At 37.6% G+C, this 19295-nt stretch overlaps 1 protein-coding gene across 2 annotated transcripts in view; it reads right to left on the bottom strand.

The window, feature by feature from the left end:
- Window positions 1-19295, bottom strand: part of LOC124161505 (protein takeout-like) — a 29316-nt gene that overhangs the window by 8538 nt on the left and 1483 nt on the right. The window contains exons 2-4 of one of the 2 annotated variants that reach the window (XM_046537842.1): window positions 8104-8196; window positions 5142-5292; window positions 856-989 (exon numbers count right to left, since the gene is read on the bottom strand). In XM_046537842.1, the coding sequence (XP_046393798.1) occupies window positions 856-989; window positions 5142-5292; window positions 8104-8196 (378 nt within the window). The remainder of the gene's footprint in view (window positions 1-855; window positions 990-5141; window positions 5293-8103; window positions 8197-19295) is intronic. The other variant, XM_046537843.1, reaches the window with a different exon arrangement.

Here is a 19295-nt window from a genome sequence, read left to right as displayed (position 1 = left end):
AGTCCTAATTAATTTCTTCTTGACTTTGACGCTTATAAAATCATGGTTTGCGAATTCGCCTTGTTTAATGGAGGCATGATAGATTAAAAAGTAAACTTTGTTGTATTCCATACAGTATTTATTTTAAAAAACTCAACCGGTTTTGGCATTTTCGACCATTTCATGTCATTATCAAGAGTTGAACCTCTTGATAACGAGCTGAAATTTCGAAATCAGTTGAGTTTTTTAAATAAGCACTGTGTGGATAAAACAAAGTTAACTTTTTATGCCATCTTCGACGGTTATATTTTTTGCTCCACACGAAAGACTCCAAGCATAAATTCGTTACGTGCGATCATTACGTATTTGTCCTTTTAATATGTCCGTTAGTCCTAATTATCTACTGCGGACATTAGTTTTTGCACGCATTTTGCGAGGATTTTCGATGAACGAGGTCGGAAGTGGATGCTTTCACTCATATCCAACGCGAATTGGTGTAAAATTACTGGTGGAAACCCATAGTTTTAGTCCATGAGGCGAAAGTAGTTTTTTCTTCAATAGAATAAGTTTATTAGAATATTGTCCGGTAATATTTCATTCAAATGAACAGGAATTCGAACAACGGACCTTGAATTTGATTCATGGATTAATTGCTTTCTCCTACTAGCATCTAAACATTATTAATACATTTTGGAAAGGTGCAGAATTTGTGTTCCTAGCATAGGTGCACATTGGTAAGGGAATGTCTTTTTATATCTACTCTTAAAAGTCAGTAATGGACCACAAGAAACCTAAAGTAAGTGGGTAATATAATTTATTATAGCCTGATGAATTTTCCTAGCTATTGATTGAATTCAATGTGTTTGGCTTGCTCACCCATTGTGATGTTGGCGTCTCCTTTGCCTTGGATCGGGAGGATCAATACTTTCCCGCTGATTTTGTATTTGGCCAGCAGCTCCACTCGCGGAAAGAAAAATTTCATCTTGAAGACTGGGGGATCAACCTGGATGCTGGAAAAAAAGTTGAAATCTGTTGAAATTTGAGTGGGACAGGAAAGATTATTATTGATACAATCGTCTATAAGGAACAATTAAAAAAATATATGCTTGCTATGATGTCCATGAGAGTGCTCGACTCACCAAATAAAGCATACAGTAGGTTATTCACCCATCATAACCATTCGCTTTGATATTTACCTTCATTTAAATTCCTAGCAATTTGAGCCTTTTATTAAAAGTAGATAGTCACAAACTTGAGGAGGTGGTGAAATTTAGGATTTTTGAACAGCGTAATTGAGGAACGATACGATTGTCTATGAAAAGCAATTAAAAAACATTTGCTTGCTAAGGGGGATCTGAGAGTACTCGACTCATCTAATGAAGCAGAGGTTATACACCAGTCCTTAACATTTTTTTAGAGACTTATATTGAGTAAAATTGCTAATAATTTGAGCCTTATCTTAAAAGTAGATAGTCACAGACTTGAGAATGAGGTGCAATTCGGGTATTTTTACAGCGTAATCGAGGAACGTGAGTTCTTGAAACTTCGGGATGAAATTTTCAGAATTTTCAGGAAGAGTAAAAATGCAAGATTTTTTTGAGAAATAAGATTCGGAATAACAGTGCCAACATGCTTGGTAAGGGAATGTCTTTTTATATCTACTCTTAAAAGTCAGTAATGGACCACAAGAAACCTAAAGTAAGTGGGTAATATAATTTATTATAGCCTGATGAATTTTCCTAGCTATTGATTGAATTCAATGTGTTTGGCATATTATTAAAATGCTTACTGAAATGAGCTTAATTAAATTGAGATGCATGCATGCTTAATTAAATTGAGCCATGCTACTCTTGGAAAATATCATTATTCTAACTCAACTCCAAGTGAAAAGCCTTATCTCATTTGAGCGTGTAATGCAAACCTGATACCAAATTAGAAGGCAAGAAATTGGATGTCGTTTTTTATCAATTGATCACCGATGGTTCAATTACTAATATTACTGAATAGGTACCTGAAATTATTTTGATTTACACTGAAATATGAATAACAGATTTTTTTCGTGGTGAAGGGTTTTTATCTTTTTAACACATAATTAAAACTGTGGGATGCAATTTTGGCTTGTTTCGTTCATATATATAAAATCAGAAAACCGAGCGCCATGTAGTGGAGTGTAATTTTTTACGGATGGAAATAAACACTTGCAATTTTCCATTTTACTACGTTTTTGTTAACCTAATTTGGTGTCTGTCTGTTACGGCGGAAATTTGGAACTCAATTTTGACACACTTTTCGTCTAGCTACAGCATTTAAACTTTATACTAGTTCAGAACTGGATGGCAATGCAATATATTTACTCTTTTACTACGATCGGAATAGAATATCGTGTAATATTTAGGAATACAAATTAAATCTGGAGTTCCAAAAATGGTCACCAAATTGCAGGCGCTGCGATCATCATAGCTGTATTTGAATGGCTTCTGAACTTGTTTATAATGATATAGGGCGTAGTCCATTTGGTTTACATTGCGACTGCTGTGCGGGGGAGTCCCGGATCGAGACCCTCGGAGAGCCTTTTTTTATATCATATTTTTTTAATAATCTGTGTATGGCCCAGACTGCGCAGGTGAGGGTAGCGGACGGAGAATCTGGGTGGGCAAGAATAAGACGAGGAGTGAGGCAAAACTGTCCTCTTTAGCCGCTGCCCTTTAACGTGTAAACTAAAGAGATGGTAAGAGAAGAGTGGGATGAGTTAGAAGCTGGAATAAAAGTGGGAGAAGTGATGTTCCAATGAGTGAGATTCGCGGATGATCAGGCGTTGATTAGGCAGCCAGCGAGGGGGCTTCGGGCTCTAGTGGATGCGTTATGCGAGCGTTGCGTTGAGTAAGGGATGAGGATTTATCACAAGAAAACTAAGGTTATGCGGTTTTGTACAGCATCACGAGCGAGGAATAACTGTGGACTTAAGATAAAAGTGGGCGGTGAAAATCTTGAGCAGGTAGAGGAGTTCAATTATTTAGGCAGTACGTTAGAGGAAAAAAGATACAGTAGTAAGGACATTAGGAAGATAATTGCATTAGCAAAGGAGGCGTTCATTAACAGGAAGGAGCTTCAGAGAGGATCGTTATGTAAGAGTTTAAAGAAAAGGTTATTGAAGATTTTGATCCGGAGTGTAGCGCTCTACGATGCGGAAACGTGGACATTGAGGAAAGAAGACGAGAGAATATTGGAGGCATTCGAGATGTGGGTATGGAGTAGAATGGAGAGGGTGAAATGGACGGAGAGGAAAAGAAACGACGAAGTGCTGAATATGGTTGGCGAGAAGAGGCAGCTTTTACATGACAAACGGAGAAGAAAAAATATATAGATGGGACGAGTACTTAGCAGGGCGAGGGTGTTGAAAATGGTGTTGGATGGCAGTATATCAGGGAAACGAGGGAGGGGAAGGACAAGAATTTTTAGAGGGGAAGGAAAAGAATTTTTACATAGATTTAAAGGGAGTAGGCCGTACAGTGAATTGAAAAAGGTAGCGCTGGAAGGAAAGGGAGTCGCCCAGATCACTTCTTTAGTACTCCATGGAAACTTACCTTAATCGGTAGAATACTGTAATTAATTATCATTAACAGAAGCCTGTAATTCTCTTCCTTTCCTGGTTTGCCCTGAAATTTTTTTGCTGCGTGGAATTTTTGTTGTTTGTCTTTAATAGAAGTCAGAAATTCACCATTCCTTTTTGTACAACGTTTTACTTTCTTAACTTACTTTCTTTCTTAACTTACTTTCCAGTTTGTCTGTTTGTTAGGTAGAACTTTGTAACTCAATTTTAGCACAGTTAAAGACTAGCTACAACATTTAAACTTTATATTTAGCTCAGATCTAGATTACAATGCATATTTATATGCTTTCTGTCATGATGATGGTTAGATTTCAAAAAATAATAACAAAATTAATTTTGTATGGAAAATTAATTCCACATTTTGCCACCGGTGGCTAGTTGATTGATAGTGACATGAGGGAAGAGAGAGAAAGGAAGAAGAAAATCATTTAAAATTAAAAAGAAGAAAAATATGATTAATTAAAAAATAAATCACGTTTTTCTCGCCAATAAAAAAAAGTAAACACATTTCTCTGTCCATATCCGAGTCTCGTTATGAATTGTTACTCAAATGGTGAGATACTTTATGACAATCATTACGAGCAAAACGAAAAACGTTAGTCGCATGCAACATTACATTTATTATTTGCAATAGGTGACATTACTCTTAAAAATTCTTACCAAACAGCGATTTCATTTACCAAACATATTCTTGTCTAAAGTCAACACATTCGCACAGTTGAAGACTTTACTGGTCTTTGAGATCTAAAACAGAATCAAAGACGCTTAGATATTAAATCTTCAAACATTGCGTGTCAGTTAATAACACCTACATCCATAATTGCTGAGTACGTAAACAAACTGATATCTTCTTGAATATTAACATTAATCAATCAACTCATTAGGTAGTGATTTCTAATACGTTCAGATGTTAAGTACTGAGCATTACCTCCTCATTCAATATAAACTGAATTTTGAATAACCGTAATAATAGTAAATAGCATCAATCAGTAGCAGATGCTATCAATTTACATATCGATCGAAAACCCAACTGTAAATGATAATAATCCATATTCATATTATTTATTGCAAACACAAAATGTAACCTTACATGCGCCCAACGTTTTTTGCTTTGGTCGTAATTATTGTCATAAAGTATGTTTAATTTGAGTAACAATTCATATCGAACCTCAGATATGGACAGAGAAATTTATTTTCTTATTTTCAGATGATGAGAAAAACGTTTTTATTTCTCATATTTAAAGTATTTTACTATATCATCTTCGAGGCACAAAATGATTCCTTCCCTTCAACCATTTTAACCTTGAAAATGATAAAGTATCATCGGAACCTAGAAATGAATAAATGTTTATAATAGAGGTAAGTAGCAAGTTTTTATTTCAACGTGTTTTGTAGATTGTATCCCTGACTTGGTAATACATTAAGCGTACAACCTTAACCTTTAAATTAACCATCAAATGGAGTAAATCATAGTGAATACTGTCAGTGTGGCTGTGGAGTTTATCGCCGTGAATAGTGGCGTAGTTGATATTGGGGTAGGTGTTGTTCTTACTCCATGTCCTTCAGCTGAGCTTGCGATACTCCGTGAATGTCGATGTCGTGGGCGACCAAGTTGATTCCCACAGCAGCTGATTGATCCTGGTCCACCTTAATCTGGTCAACCCTCAGCGGCTCCAACTTTGGGATGCGGTATTTACGAATGCCTTGATTAGATAAATTAAGAGAGGATAGAAGTCAGTTTTCATATACGAATTCTAGATCATTGATCTTCCAAAAGGATCACTCAAATAAATACATTAGCTATGGTAGGACGAATTTACAATAAAAAAGTGTTTGAAATAATTGCCCACTAGATCATTTTAGCGTCGCATTAAATTTATAAATTAGAAAAACTATCCGATACTTGAAAAATGCATGCTATCTCTGATTTGTTTCGTAGTTGTAGCTACTTCATCAGCCAAGGAGAGAATGAGTGGGGAAGGAGTGTGTTGGAAAAAGGGAAAAGGTGGGGGGAAGAGGGGAGGGGTGTATTGGGGCGGGGCTAACTCAACAAGATACATTCAAACCCGGGTGCTTGTTGGCTTGCAAATGCCAGATGCACGCCAATTCGAGGGTGTGGAGATTGAGGGGCGAGTCAGTGGGTGACAGGGAGGCAATGATTGAAACTTTGAAACATTGATTAAAGATGGAATCATGCGATAAACAATGCGTGGGGACCGGGAGAGATGCGTGTGGGGATGACGGACAACAGGATGCGCGGTGATTATTTATTCTAAGGTTGAGGGGGGTGGTGCATTGGCCTATATAAAAAGCGGGGCAGAAGTTGCATTGAAGGAGGTATATGATGTTTGTAGAGGTACAGGTGGTGGAAGAATATATCGGGAGGAATTTAAGTTTGGAGAGGAAAGAGGCTGGGGGTGGAGAGAAAATTTTACAGGTTTTACATCTAGGACGGTTGCACGGCGAGGGTGGGGTAGTGGGGACTGAATTCAATTTTTGAAGGGAGCGGGTGGCTTTGAAGATGGTGCTGAGGTTAGGTGGTCTCTTATACGTGATCCGTGGAAGAGAGGGGAAAATTTGTGAGGTGGATTTGTGGTTGGAGAGAATGGGGTACAAGTCCTTCAGGATGTCCTGTAAGGCATGAGCACCGGGGAAGTAAGTGGTGAGAAGAGATGGAGAGCAATTCTTTTCGGCACGGGGTTTATTGGACCTGTAAGGTTTTTTTCTAATTTTGTTGACTAACAGTTTATCGGGGTACCCGCGGCGGAGAAGAAAAGTGTGTAGATTGGAAAGGAACTTCTCAAGGTCTTCGGAGTTGTTGCAGATTTTGTGACCACGGACGGAGAGAGAAAAAGGGATTGAACGTTTGGTATGTGGTGGGTGGCAACTGTCATAGTGAAGGTATCGCTGTCTGTTGGTGGCTTTGGTGTGGACCGATGTTTTGAATTTGTTATTTTCAGAAAGAAGAATGTCCACATCTAGGAAAGTGATGTTGGTATTAGAGATGGAAGAAGTGAAAGAAACTGAGGCGGAAGAGTTAAGTGAAGAGACAAAGGTGTTAAGGGAATTGATGTCATGCGACCAGAGAATAAAAATGTCATCAATGTATCTGAGCCAAAGGAGAGGTTTTAGAGGGTAATTTGTTAGGAAATTTTCTTCGAACAGGCCGAGGAAGAGATTTGCATAGGAAAGGCTAAACTTACTTCCCATAGCACAGCCGGAGATTTGCAGATAGTGCTTGTTATTAAAAGAGAAGGCATTGTGGGTGAGAATAAAGTGGGAAAGATCAAGAAGAAAGTCAGTGCTGGGGTTTTGGGGTGTGGGTCGTAGTGAAAGGTAGTGACGGAGAGCAGCGAGTCCCTCAGAGTGAGGGATCGAGGTGTACAGACAGGTTACATTAATAGTGGCCATGATAATGCGCTGATTGGGGGGAAGAGAAATAGAATTGAGCTTAGACAGGAAGCCATGTGAATCTTTGATGTATGATGGAAGGGACTGAACGAAGGGTTGGAAATAGAAATCAACAAAAGCAGAGATGCGCTCAGTAGGAGAGTTTCGAGAGGAAACTATGGGGCGGCCTGGATAATTAGCTTTATGAATTTTTGGAAGGATGTAGAAGGAAGGCGTGGTGGTGTGAGGTGGTAAGAGAAGGGAAATGTCAGATGGGCTTAAACCTTCGGGGGGACCTTTTGTTTTTAGAAGTTCGTTCAATTCTCCGATGAACTCAGAGTTAGGATATGATGAGAGAGGGCAATAGGAGGAGGAATCCCCTAATAATCTATTGCACTCTGCGGTGTAGTCGTTGGTGTCAAGTACAACGACCGTAGAACCCTTGTCAGCCGAGGTAATCACTATACTTGGGTTTTTTCGGAGTTTCTTGAGAGAAGCGGACTCCGACGGGGTGAGGTTTGGTGGTGGGTTAAGAGAGCGTAGGAAGGATTCGTTCGCGAGCCTGGGGCCATATGCTCACTGTATATTCAGGAATCTAACGATTTGATCGATGTATTTTTTTATTCCTCATAGGAAAACCCACTAAAATCGCTGGCACATTAATTGCTTATGCTTGGGCTCCTATCGCGGCGGCGCCTCTTTCCTTTTCCCTTCCTTTCCAGCCCCTCCCCGGGTGATCGGGCGTATAAGCCACTGGCTTGGTTCCCGGCCCCGGTGTGTTGTATCCTCGAAGGGCTCCTGTATATTCAGGAATTAGCCATACGAGTGCGATATAGTGCCCCTCCTTTGCTTTTTCTTTCGGAAATCTTCCGACAGCAATCATGATGAATCCTGGCTTTTTCTGGCCTCTACCACAATTTTTTTCCTGCAAGTGTATCCAACAAGCTGATTAACTGCATCAGGGTGTCCGAAAACTTCCACATTCCGCATTGTGCCTAGATTTTCCCCTTACGTTTCTCTGAAGACCGTTCGTTAAACCAACGCGATGTTTAGGGTCGTCACTGGCGTGACAAATATTTACTTGGATGACTAGTAGGGAAACCCTTGCATGCAGTTTTACTTACCGTCCTTTACCTTTGGAATCACCACAGGCCCTTGCTTCACGGCACATTCATTCAATTTTGGGTCATTCCGGGAACAGGGTTTGATGAAATCAGCTGAAGAAATGAATTCCGTATGCATAGTAAACATTTTGTGCCAAAAAATATCTACAATAAATATGTTTTAATGATCTTAAACATTTCACGGTGATAACAACCATGTAAATACTATTAAATAGCCACCAAAAAGATAATGATGTCAGGCAGAATTTAGATTCAATGTTTTCAAAATTTTTGCTTTACAAATATGCTATTTCACGTATTTATCTGCTGGAAATAAACAAGAAAATGGTGGTTTCACATAAAATGTTGAACAATAGCATATAAAGATAAGTGATGGATAGTATTCAAGTTGAAGTAATCCAATCACTGAAAGCGATTACTTTTTGATTACTATTTTAAACTTTTAATTGTTCAATTTTAGTATTGGTTATTTTTATCTGAAGTGAGCTATGCATTCATATGTGCGAGGTTGGAGTCCCCGCCGCACAGTGGGCCAAAATCCAAAAAAGCTGGCCAAAAGTCGAAAACTCTAGTTAGCGCAAATCAACCAAAACAGTTGATATTCATTATTAAGCATGTACTCTATAAGATAGGATACCATACAGAGCATGGACTACGTTAATATAATTTTTACAGCTGTTCAAATTAGAGCATGTCGGAGTGATTTTAGCGACCAAATTTTTTCCGTTGAAAATAGCTAAATTTGTAGCTTCATTACAGAGTCGTCGTTAAGAATATTGGTTTCAAAGTATTTTTATCCATAAAATTGGTCTTCATAAAATGAATAGAGACAGTGTTTGTTTCATTTTACAAGTTAATTCATATTTTTGTAATATTTCAAAAACTGTGTTGATTTTTAATTGAATTTTAAGTTTAACGGTAATTATCGTTTGTATCTACATCAAGCTACTCGGAGTTATTTGCACTGTGAGATAGACAAAAGCATATAGAACAATGCCCAGAATGCAGTTTTTGCGATAACTTGCGATCCTAATTTTAACAACCATATTTATGTGAATCCACCCCGGCCGCACGGTCCACTGTGGCGGCCACGAAACGGCGGCGGGACTAAGCGAAGAAAGGGTATGATATCCGTGCTTAAATACTACGGAATATTAAAAATCCAATGACATTTGTCACTTGAACACATATTTTATGAATAATTGTCATCTTGTTTTTGCACATCATACTGTAAAGGGCTAAATTCAACGAACATCTTGTCGCAAATAACAATTTCTTGCTATATTGGTGACTGGCAATTCTACGATTAGGTCATTGGAAGGTTTCTCAGCAGAGTTATGGAATAAAATATATTTGAAAGGATTTTCTCAGAATTTCGGATTTCCCTAAAGCATCATGGGCAGGCTGCGGTTGAGGGGTTTAGGAAGGTCATGCACGTGCAGCGACAGGCGCCCGCGCCGACTGGTTGAGCATTTGCGACCATCCATACTCACTGGCCCGACAATGCTGGTTTTACAACCTTACCAGTCTTTTCTACTTCCCCTAATTCATCGGTAGCTATCCCATGTTATGCATTTTACACTTTTTTGTTTATTTTTGCCGACCCTTACCGACACTTGTTCCGACAAATGGAATTCTTAGTTAGTGCCCCTAGGGGTTTTTCGGTTGTTTTTGCGTACCACATCCATCAGTTGTCCAAGTTTTCCTAGAGAGAGTGTCGAGTGAACATCCACTATAACACTGGATTGATCTGTTCAACGTCAGAAGCGCTTCAAATGAGGATATAGTTACCTATTTGTGCCTGGGAACTAAAGCCTCCTTGCACCTGTTTCCGTTTCGTTGTGACTTCAATAAGTGCACTCTGCAACCATCGAAAAAGATTTTACTTTCCATTGTGGCGAGAAGCAGTTTGAAGTTAAGAAAAGTTTTTAAAATGATTCCTAGTTGTAGACCGCAATTTGCTTTTTGCTACCCATGTAAGAGTGATGATAGTTCGGCTGTCGATGGAACTGATTACCTGATATTTTTTATTGTCTTTTTGATTCAAGTTTTTGATAGTAAAATTATTAGCTATTTCTTCAATATTAAAATTATAAATTATTATGGTCTCTGCCACTGGTTTACATTTATGTTACATTGCACTCAACTACTTATTATTTGCGGTGACTTTGTGGTATGTACCCTTATCTGACGGTTTTACCATTGGGTCTTCGCGCGGAGGCGGAGGACGGTAATAAACATAACGGTTCGCGCGCTTTCCTAGCCCTTTTCAATCGGCGGCTGCCGATTTGTGTACCCAGATTTGTTCTTTTACTTTGAACACGTGCAAATTTTTCCAATCTAGAAATTGAATTTTGCCAAAATAAGCCGTCTAAGCGATTGGCTCGCTCATTTCTAGCTGAGTCAGTTTCCCTTCAGTATTCCTTGTCGAATTGCCGAAGGACGTTCACAGAGTAGTTGCTCAGTCATGGATACAACGACCGTGACTAGTCAAGATTTACACAGTGTCGTCTTGGCAAATAGAGAGGGAACTATTCACAAGGTTTTAATACATGGAGCGGGAATCGTGAAATATGACATTCTTCCTATTGGGCAGCTTTGCGAAGAGGCATTGGAAGCCCGACGCAAGGATTAGAACATTAGAAGAAAAAAAAATCGGGTAAAACATACCAGAAAAGTTTGCTTTTTGACTCAAAATTTACCTTATGCACAACTATTTGATAGCTTTAACGTTGTTAACAGTAGAAAAAATTCTATTTTTCCCTTGATATTTCCTGAGCAGAAGATAGGCGTGCCCCTGTAGAGTTTGCTTCCCGCATCACATTCGCCTATTTTAATTGTCATCGCCCTTCTAAACAACATTTTGGCCTACATAATCCTAAATAAGTTCAATTACACATTTACAATGCACAATTTGTAAAATGTTTCGTTAATTTACTTATAACTTAGACTCTAGCGACTTTTGGCCAGCTTTTTTTGATTCTAGCCCACTGTGCGCCGTCGTGGCGTGACGTCAGTTCGCCTTTTGGCTGTGGTGATATGTCCAATCGGTGTGTAGGAGAGCGACATATCGATGCAATATTTTGAAGAATCGGTAATTTACTGCGGTTTCGAAAGATTTCAACTCGTTACCCATTTCGAGACTGTCAATAATTGTCACCAAAGTGCCGTCATCACCGGTCACCATCTTCATTCTTTTCTGGCACGACGCGGAAAAATTTCTATTTTCAATTCGGCAGAAAAATGAGGAAACTTCAAGAGGTAAAAAATGTCACTCGTAGCCAGCGACAAGGAATTTTCACTTCCTTATTTATTTAATTATTTTTTCTGAGTGGAGGAGAATTTTCCCGATTGAAATATATCCGTTCGTATCTAGCTGTGCGTTGGTGGAGAAATTCTTATGTCTGCGTGGAGCACGGCATCCAACAAACGAAGACAATTAAAGTTATTTAGGTAAGAACCCGAATTTTTTTAATCCAGATATCATGTATTATGTTATGCCGGTGTTTTTACTTCGATCTACCAGCGATGCAAATCACTCGTTCGAATACCTTGTTCTTGCGGTATAGGGTCCCAACCTCAGAGTAAGGATAGGGATATATTTCCTCTGAGGTTCCAACCATTACCATAGCCTTGTTAACAATGGTTTTTATATGATCGTAGAAAGTTAATTTTTTGTTTAAAGTGACGCCTAAATTGGAGTGGGAAATAACAGAGGGAATGAGTTGATTATTTAAGTATAAGTGGAGTTTTTAGTGATATTCTACAGCAAAAAAGTCATCGCAGTTGATTTTCCAGGACACGCAACTGCCATTTATTGCACCATGTTTCCAGTGCTTGAAGAGCAGTTTGTGGACCCAGGGAATCGGCCGCGGTGTTCACCCATTCATATATTTTACAATCGTCGCCATAGAGGAGAACACCATAGCTAGAGGGAAGAATGTCATCATCAATGTCGTCGACGAAGAGACTAAACAGAAGTGGACCTAATTAGGCATGGGCGGTACTTGAAAAAGTACCGGTATTTTTGTGATGAGTATTAAAAAGCAATAATAGTACTCTCCCGGTAGTACCGGCGAAAAAATACCGGTATACCGGTACTTTCATAATTGATAAAATATGTTAATAAGTCAAGATTTAACGCTTGTATTGCCCTAATTATCCGGTATTTCGGCAAATTAGCGTAACATACAGCAAGAATACACATCTTAATAATTAAGGAGCAAAATTTATTTGGTCTTCTTTTGGTGGTGCACTTGATTGGTTGTATGTAAAAAAAACAAGAAACGGATGAACATTGTTAATACATTAAAAAAGTTGATGACTATTGTAAACCAGCTTAGCCTATATCATGATAGCATCACTATTTTTCAGTCTCTTCCTACGTTGATTAACTGTATTAGTGCTTATACCATCAGTTTAAATTAAAATAAACAGATGGTATTATTTTTAGTGAGCTTAAATACAAGTTGTGCACTTATTGCATAAGTCTGCATCTCCATTTTCTTGTCTCTTGTTATGATTTCTTGAGAAATATCCTTGACATTCATTAAATAAACACTTCTTACTACAAGTCATTGTGAATTGGTGTTTAATTCTTGGAAATGGCCTTCTTTGCTTGATATATTATTAACACTCAATTATTTAAGTAGCTGGGTAGGTAGTTCATTGATAACACATAAGATGGCAGCGCCGTCGAAGTACCGGTATTTCTAGTACCGATACTCCGGTAGTACCGCTAAAAAAATACTGGTCGGTACTACCGAAGTAGAAAAAAAATAGTACTCGGTACTACCGAATACCGGTATTTTTTGCCCATGCCTAGACCTAATACACTGCCTTGAAGCACGCCAGAAGAAACAGGTAATTCGACGGAATACCTTCAATTACAACTCTTTGGTAGAGGGAAGTCAGGGAATTAGACACTAAGCATTAGGGAGTGCCATGGATATTATAACGTGACTGTAGTTTTTAGATGAGGAGGGTATGATTAACGGAATCAACAGCTTTAGAAAAGTCAATGTAACAGACATCCAGCTGGGACCTTTTTTTCGAATGCAGCAGTTGTATGGTGGTGCAGTATGGAGAGATTAGTGAGGCAGGACTCACCAGGGAAAAGGCCATGCTGAGAAGGTGATATGTGAGGCAGGTGGAAATGAACAATGCGGTTATGAATAATACGTTAAAAAGTAATAGATAAAATAGGTAATATTGAAAGACGTCGACAGTTCTCAACTATGTCTCTAGGGCCAGATCTCAAAACGGGGGTTACATTTGATTTTTTCCATTGAGTAGAAAAAATTCCACTGGAAAAGAACCTCTAAAAGATGGTTACGATTCGAATGCAAAGGCTGGTAGTTGTACGGCTGAGAAATAATGAACTACCGTACTTTGCAAATTTATATCTGGACTTCAATGTATGCCCCAATGATAAATACTACGTCATTTTTAAGCAATTTTTATTCTCAATTCTGATTTATTTTTTGTTTTAAGAAAAATTCAAACTTCCAGACACGCGTTGCAATAAATGACTCCGCGCAACATAAAATTAGCCGTTTTGTCAACTTTATGAACTTTGCAACTCAACCTAGGGGAAACTACTACGTCAACAATATTCATCTTCCACAATAAGTTGCAAACTTTAATTTAGATTAATAAAATAGCTTATGCGTATTTTTAAAACGCATATTTTGTTGTGAACAGATGAAAATGTTTTGACATTATCTAGTCCTACCTTCTACCCCAAAAGAAACAATAAAATTCATACAGGTACTTCTTAATTTATATTAAAAAATTTATGATCTATAAAAATATTGATACTTGTGAATGTTAATGACTTCCATTAATGTCGTGTTGCCAAAAGGGGCTGCGCCGGGCCAGTGCCGGTTATCAAGAAGCATGTAGTTTCGCGCGCAAGACGTGGCAACGCAGCATTCGTTCGGTCCGGTCTACTTTTTTATGCCAATATATAATCTATACTACATAAAAATATTGTATTTTTGGATGATAGAAAATTTTAAAATAAATGAAGAAGTTTTTCTATTAATTTTATTTTTTCTTTCGGGGTAAAAGGTAGGACTAGATAGTGTTTAAACATTTTGGTTTTTTACAACAAAATATGCGTTATAAAAATACATTAAATTCATTTTATTAATCTACATTAATTTTTGCAACATATTGTGGAAGATGAATGTAGTAGACGTAGTACTTTTTCATGGGTTTATAAAGTTCATAAAGTTGACAAAACGGCTAATTTTATGTTGCGCCGAGTCATTTACTGCACTCGCGAGACTTGATGTTTGAATTTTTCATAAAGCAATAAATGAATCAGAATTGAAAATAAATTTTTTTGAAAAATGACGTTGTATTCATTAATATGGCATGCAATGAAGTCCAGAGATAAATTTGCAAAATACAGCGGCACATCAATTTGACGCCGACAGTAATATCATCGGAACCATTTCATTTCGCCGTAGGCAAAGAAGAAAAATAAGATAACATTTCTGGAAGAGTGGTGGAGATGTATCCGAGGGTATGAGTGGAAATAGGCTGGACAGCAGGGAGACAGGTGATTGAAAGTGAATGGATGAATTTGGAATATAAGTTTTTGTGGAAGGGTGAAGGCCTAGTGTAACCAGTGAGCGATGCGCTAACCGCAGATAGTGTGTTAGGGATGTGAGCTGTCCTTCTTTCCGAGGTAACCAGGGACAATAATCTTTTAGAATTTAGCATTAATATCGTCCAAAATCCCTTTCTTATAACGTAGTCATGGCGAGAAAGATAGCGGGTGTGGCGACGGGGGTTTCGAAAACCTCACAGGTCTGGGGACTAGGGTGACGCTTACAGAGTTTCCAAGCGGCTAGCTTTTTTTTTTAGCGCTAATGAGGTTTCTTGCGTTAACCAGAGGGGCCGCTTCTTCAATACTCGTCGCATCAGGAGGCCCCAAGGAAGAAGAGTACGCGGTTTACGGCAGGCCAGTCCAGCACTTGATAATCCTGGTTGTGACCGAGGAATCTCGACGGTCCCCTACATCGACTCTACTCAATCTTGGTGCACTACATTTGATTAAAGATAGCACCACAAAGCGTACCGTATTTTAGGGGTCAAGACATTTCTTTCGACACTAATTAATCGGAAAGACTTAAAAGTTGACAAAAAAACAATTACCTTAGGTTTATTATTTCCATTTAAGTTGTATACCGATTCAGGTAGGTTTCCATGGAGTACTTAAAAAGCATTCTGGCAAGCCTCCCTTTCCTTCCTGTACTTCCCACTTCACAGAAAAGCGTACTTTCTTTCAGTCCATGTAAAAATCCAATTTTTTCCTTCCCTTTCCCTAGTTTACCCAACATTCTGCCTGCTAATACTGTTTGCAACATCCCCTACTTGATAAGTACTCGCTCCATCCATACATTCTCCCTCCTCCGTAATTCATCTACAAGCTCCCTCCCTTCACTCTCCATCTCCAGCATTTCGTTGCTATATTTGATTTTAAATTGAATTAAATCGCTGCAATGGTATTGTAGTCGTGTCAAAAATCAGCACTTCGGGTAAATTAAGTTATAATATGTGTGTCATATTGCTTGTTATAAATTTTCCCTTTTTGAGATATAAACCAAAATCAGTTATTTATTTATATTACACCAAAAACAGCACTAAGGCCTTTACATTGGGCTTATAAACAAAATAAATTATGTAAATATAATTAATGAACATGTAAAAAATAATACCATAAATAGCAATAATTTTCAACGTAAACAATACATACAAAAGGTCAGTGTCAAAAAGATAGACTTTTTACTTGGTTATTAAAATTGGAGCGGGAGGCAAAGACGTCAAGAGAGGAAGAAGTATTGGAGACTGAATTGAAAATAGAAGGTAGGCCGAAAAAGACGGATCTTTGAGATATTGCCAGACGGAAATTGGGCTGGTGTAGAGCTTCAGTATTGCGGGTTTTGCGAGCTGGAATGCGTAGTGAAAAGAATGTTAGGAGATCACTGGATCTGAAGGACCCATTCATGATGCGGGAAAGAAATTTGATGTCTATTGTCAATCTGCGGTGGTTAGGGTGTAACAATCCAAGTGAATGAAGTATTTCGCCTCGTGAAGAGAATCTGAGGTGAGGTATGCGATGTCGAACTATCGCTGAGAAGAATTTGAGTGGACGGTTGATTAATTTTAGTGTGGTGGGAGAAGCAGTTGACCAAATGGGAGAGCAATATTCAAGGATGGGTCGCACACATCCAATGAAGACTGATTAATTAAGGCACTCGGTTCGGATATCTCGCTCAGACGATATAGGGTCCCAGCATATCATCGATAAATATGCGCATCGCCTGAATGAGTTCCGATTATTCACAAATTATAACAAACTTTGGCTTACACTCCTATGAAAATTCGATAGGAACGCAATGAAGGCAGAATTATAAAGAAATAAACCGGTTCTTATGCTTAAAAAAGTATCAAATAATAACGCATTCGAAACCATCCTTGACTGAGTTTTTATTTTTTTTTCCTTGAAGGACTATTTTTTTGACGAGGTTGAACAGTATCGAAGGGCATTTAGGGAAGTTTTTTTTGTACATGATATTTATTTTTTGATGTGTGGTCGGATGTGTCACTTTTACACGGAAATCTAAAGGAAAACAAGTTTAATCAATGTTTAATTGATTGGATCGCAAGATAAATCGAAAAGACGATTTTCTGTGTAGGTATCGAATATAGACATCAATACTTTTTCAGATTCAAATAGATAATAAATGATCAATGATATTCATTTCAATGCCGCAATTTTGGTTTACCCAAGTGTAGAATTCCCCATGAAAAAAAATTCATCGTTGCGAAATGTCAATGCTTGATGACAGGAAAAAATTTATCCCGGTTAGAGCTAATTCGTATTTCTATTGAATAAATATTAATCAAATACTGTACTTTTCTGATAAGACGAGTATTTTTATGCGATTTCAATTTTGTGGCTAGAAATGCTGCATTTTTTCGGTGAAAAGATTAGAAAAAACAGAACAATTAAGCAGAAGGTTGGTGATGACAATTACAAGATTCAAAAGCAGTTACCTCACCATATAAGGGTATAGTTTTGATCAATATTAATGTGACCGTCTCAAATTCTATGCATCAAATATTTCATTTTGTGAACTCCGATAATATACGTTTTGTGAAATTGAAATTTATTCATAATCCCTTACAAAGTCTTGAGTTTATGTCCGTGTTTTGTATAAAAAATATATTTTCAGTGGCCAATGTTTCGAATATTAATTGTTCTATCCTCATGACCTTGACTTATTTCTTCCTTCTTTCACAAATCCACAAGGTCTATTTTTGCGTACCTTGCTGTGTTGCATTGAATGAAAATATTAAATGTATAACAAAGATTTTTAGCAAGAATTGATCTGCCCCCAGCCACAGGAAAAAAGGTTGCAATGAAGTCATTGAATTTCATGCTAAAACCATTCTCGTAAGCGTTCGAAAAGCTGTTTGTCCAGACAAATGTACTTAAAATAATGGGAATCTGATGCATAAAATCATGAATTAAGCGAAGGTTTGAGGCTCTCAACCGGTTGTGCCTTTCTGGAAGTCCTCCCTCCACTATCATCTTCAGCGTTGCCATCCTTGAAAGACCGCGAGGACCCAATATCTAGTACCTTGAGGCACGGTGCAACTGCTGCGGGACTTCAGGAACCAGAATGCCGTAGCAGTTCGCGCAGTGGCCCTGAAAGCCGAAGGCCCGTGGTTCGATTTCCGATTCAGGGGAATTTTTTCTCATGCCAATTCATGAATGGGACTGGTAAATAACTTCATAAATTTGTAATTTTTGATGTGTTGCTAGGAACATTAAAGTATACTCTTCACTACGAAAAAATCCAGATTCGATTCTCAGAAAGACCTGTGTGGGGAGGGGGGGGGGGGGCGACAAACTGCGAAAATATTATTATTTTTTAGATATTTGCTTTCTTCTCCCAAACTTAGTGTTATTTTTGTAATTAGTTGTTACAAAATTAATGGCAGATTTAATAATAAATAAATATTTCAAAAATTAATTACCTTTAATTTGAGACCATTGCTTTACCTGTAGACTAAAGTTATCCCGGAGATAATTAAAAACCGAAAATATGATTTAGTAGACAATTGGGTAAAAGCCGAACATAATTATGCTACTTATTTCTCACATAAAAACAAATCAGGTAACAATTTTAACATTATATCCTATCGTCCGAAGGAAAAATTAATAAGCCATATTTTTTTAATAAACTTTTGTTTAACATTATGCTATAGTTAACAAAAACATTTTTCAATTTATTTTCCATTTACAGCACCTAATTGTAATGTCATGTAAATTATTGTTATCAAAGTATAATTGGAATTATCATAAATGATTATCATTATTATTCGCATATTAGTTGTTACTATCATTATGCTATTGAAAAGATTCCAGGTCCGAGGGTAGGAAATCGTGTTGCTGCTCAGTGGTTCATCTGCCGACTCAGAGTTTTTGTCAATTAAGAGGTCGTGCTTTTATTTTGTTGCGCTATGTTTTAACGATCATCATCTGGCTTTTTATCACCTCGGAGTTTCGGTTGTGCTAATTTATGTAGGCTGTCTTTAACCAATGATGAAGAAAGGAGATAAAGTCGTCAACATGTTGAGTAAAATCCAGCCTTATATTCTATTTGGATGAATAATGCTGGATTGACGTTTTCGCGATGAAAAATCTACTGATCACAAGTAACAGAATGCCATTATGAGGGCCGCATAACTTAGTTTTCCTTGTTCCCAAAGTATTTGTTTTTCCCAATGTGATTGTTCTTTATCAATGATGGCTCAAAATTAGATGTGAAAGATTGCTACCTATGTCTTCGTATTTGTCACAATTAACCAGTGCATAAGTCTCAAATTTCGGGGCAGAATTAAATAAAAATAAGTACATCAATGTTTTCTTAGTTACAAATATCAAGATGTGAAGCCTGGTGTATAGAGAACTTGTTATCGACGTAATAAGACTTCAGTATATTTTAATCATACGCTTATTACATCCTTATATTTACCATTGCCCATAGTATGAAGAAATTAATACCTTTACTCTTATGAGTACTTTCTTTAGTCTGAAAAAATAGTACCTTTACTCTGGTGAGAATTCGGGAAAAAATTAAATTGTATTTTCTGCCAATCTGTTTCTG

The sequence above is a fragment of the Ischnura elegans genome, chromosome 6 (genome assembly GCF_921293095.1).
Source record: "Ischnura elegans chromosome 6, ioIscEleg1.1, whole genome shotgun sequence".
Lineage (NCBI taxonomy): Eukaryota > Metazoa > Arthropoda > Insecta > Odonata > Coenagrionidae > Ischnura > Ischnura elegans.
This window is presented reverse-complemented; position numbering and strand designations above follow the sequence as displayed.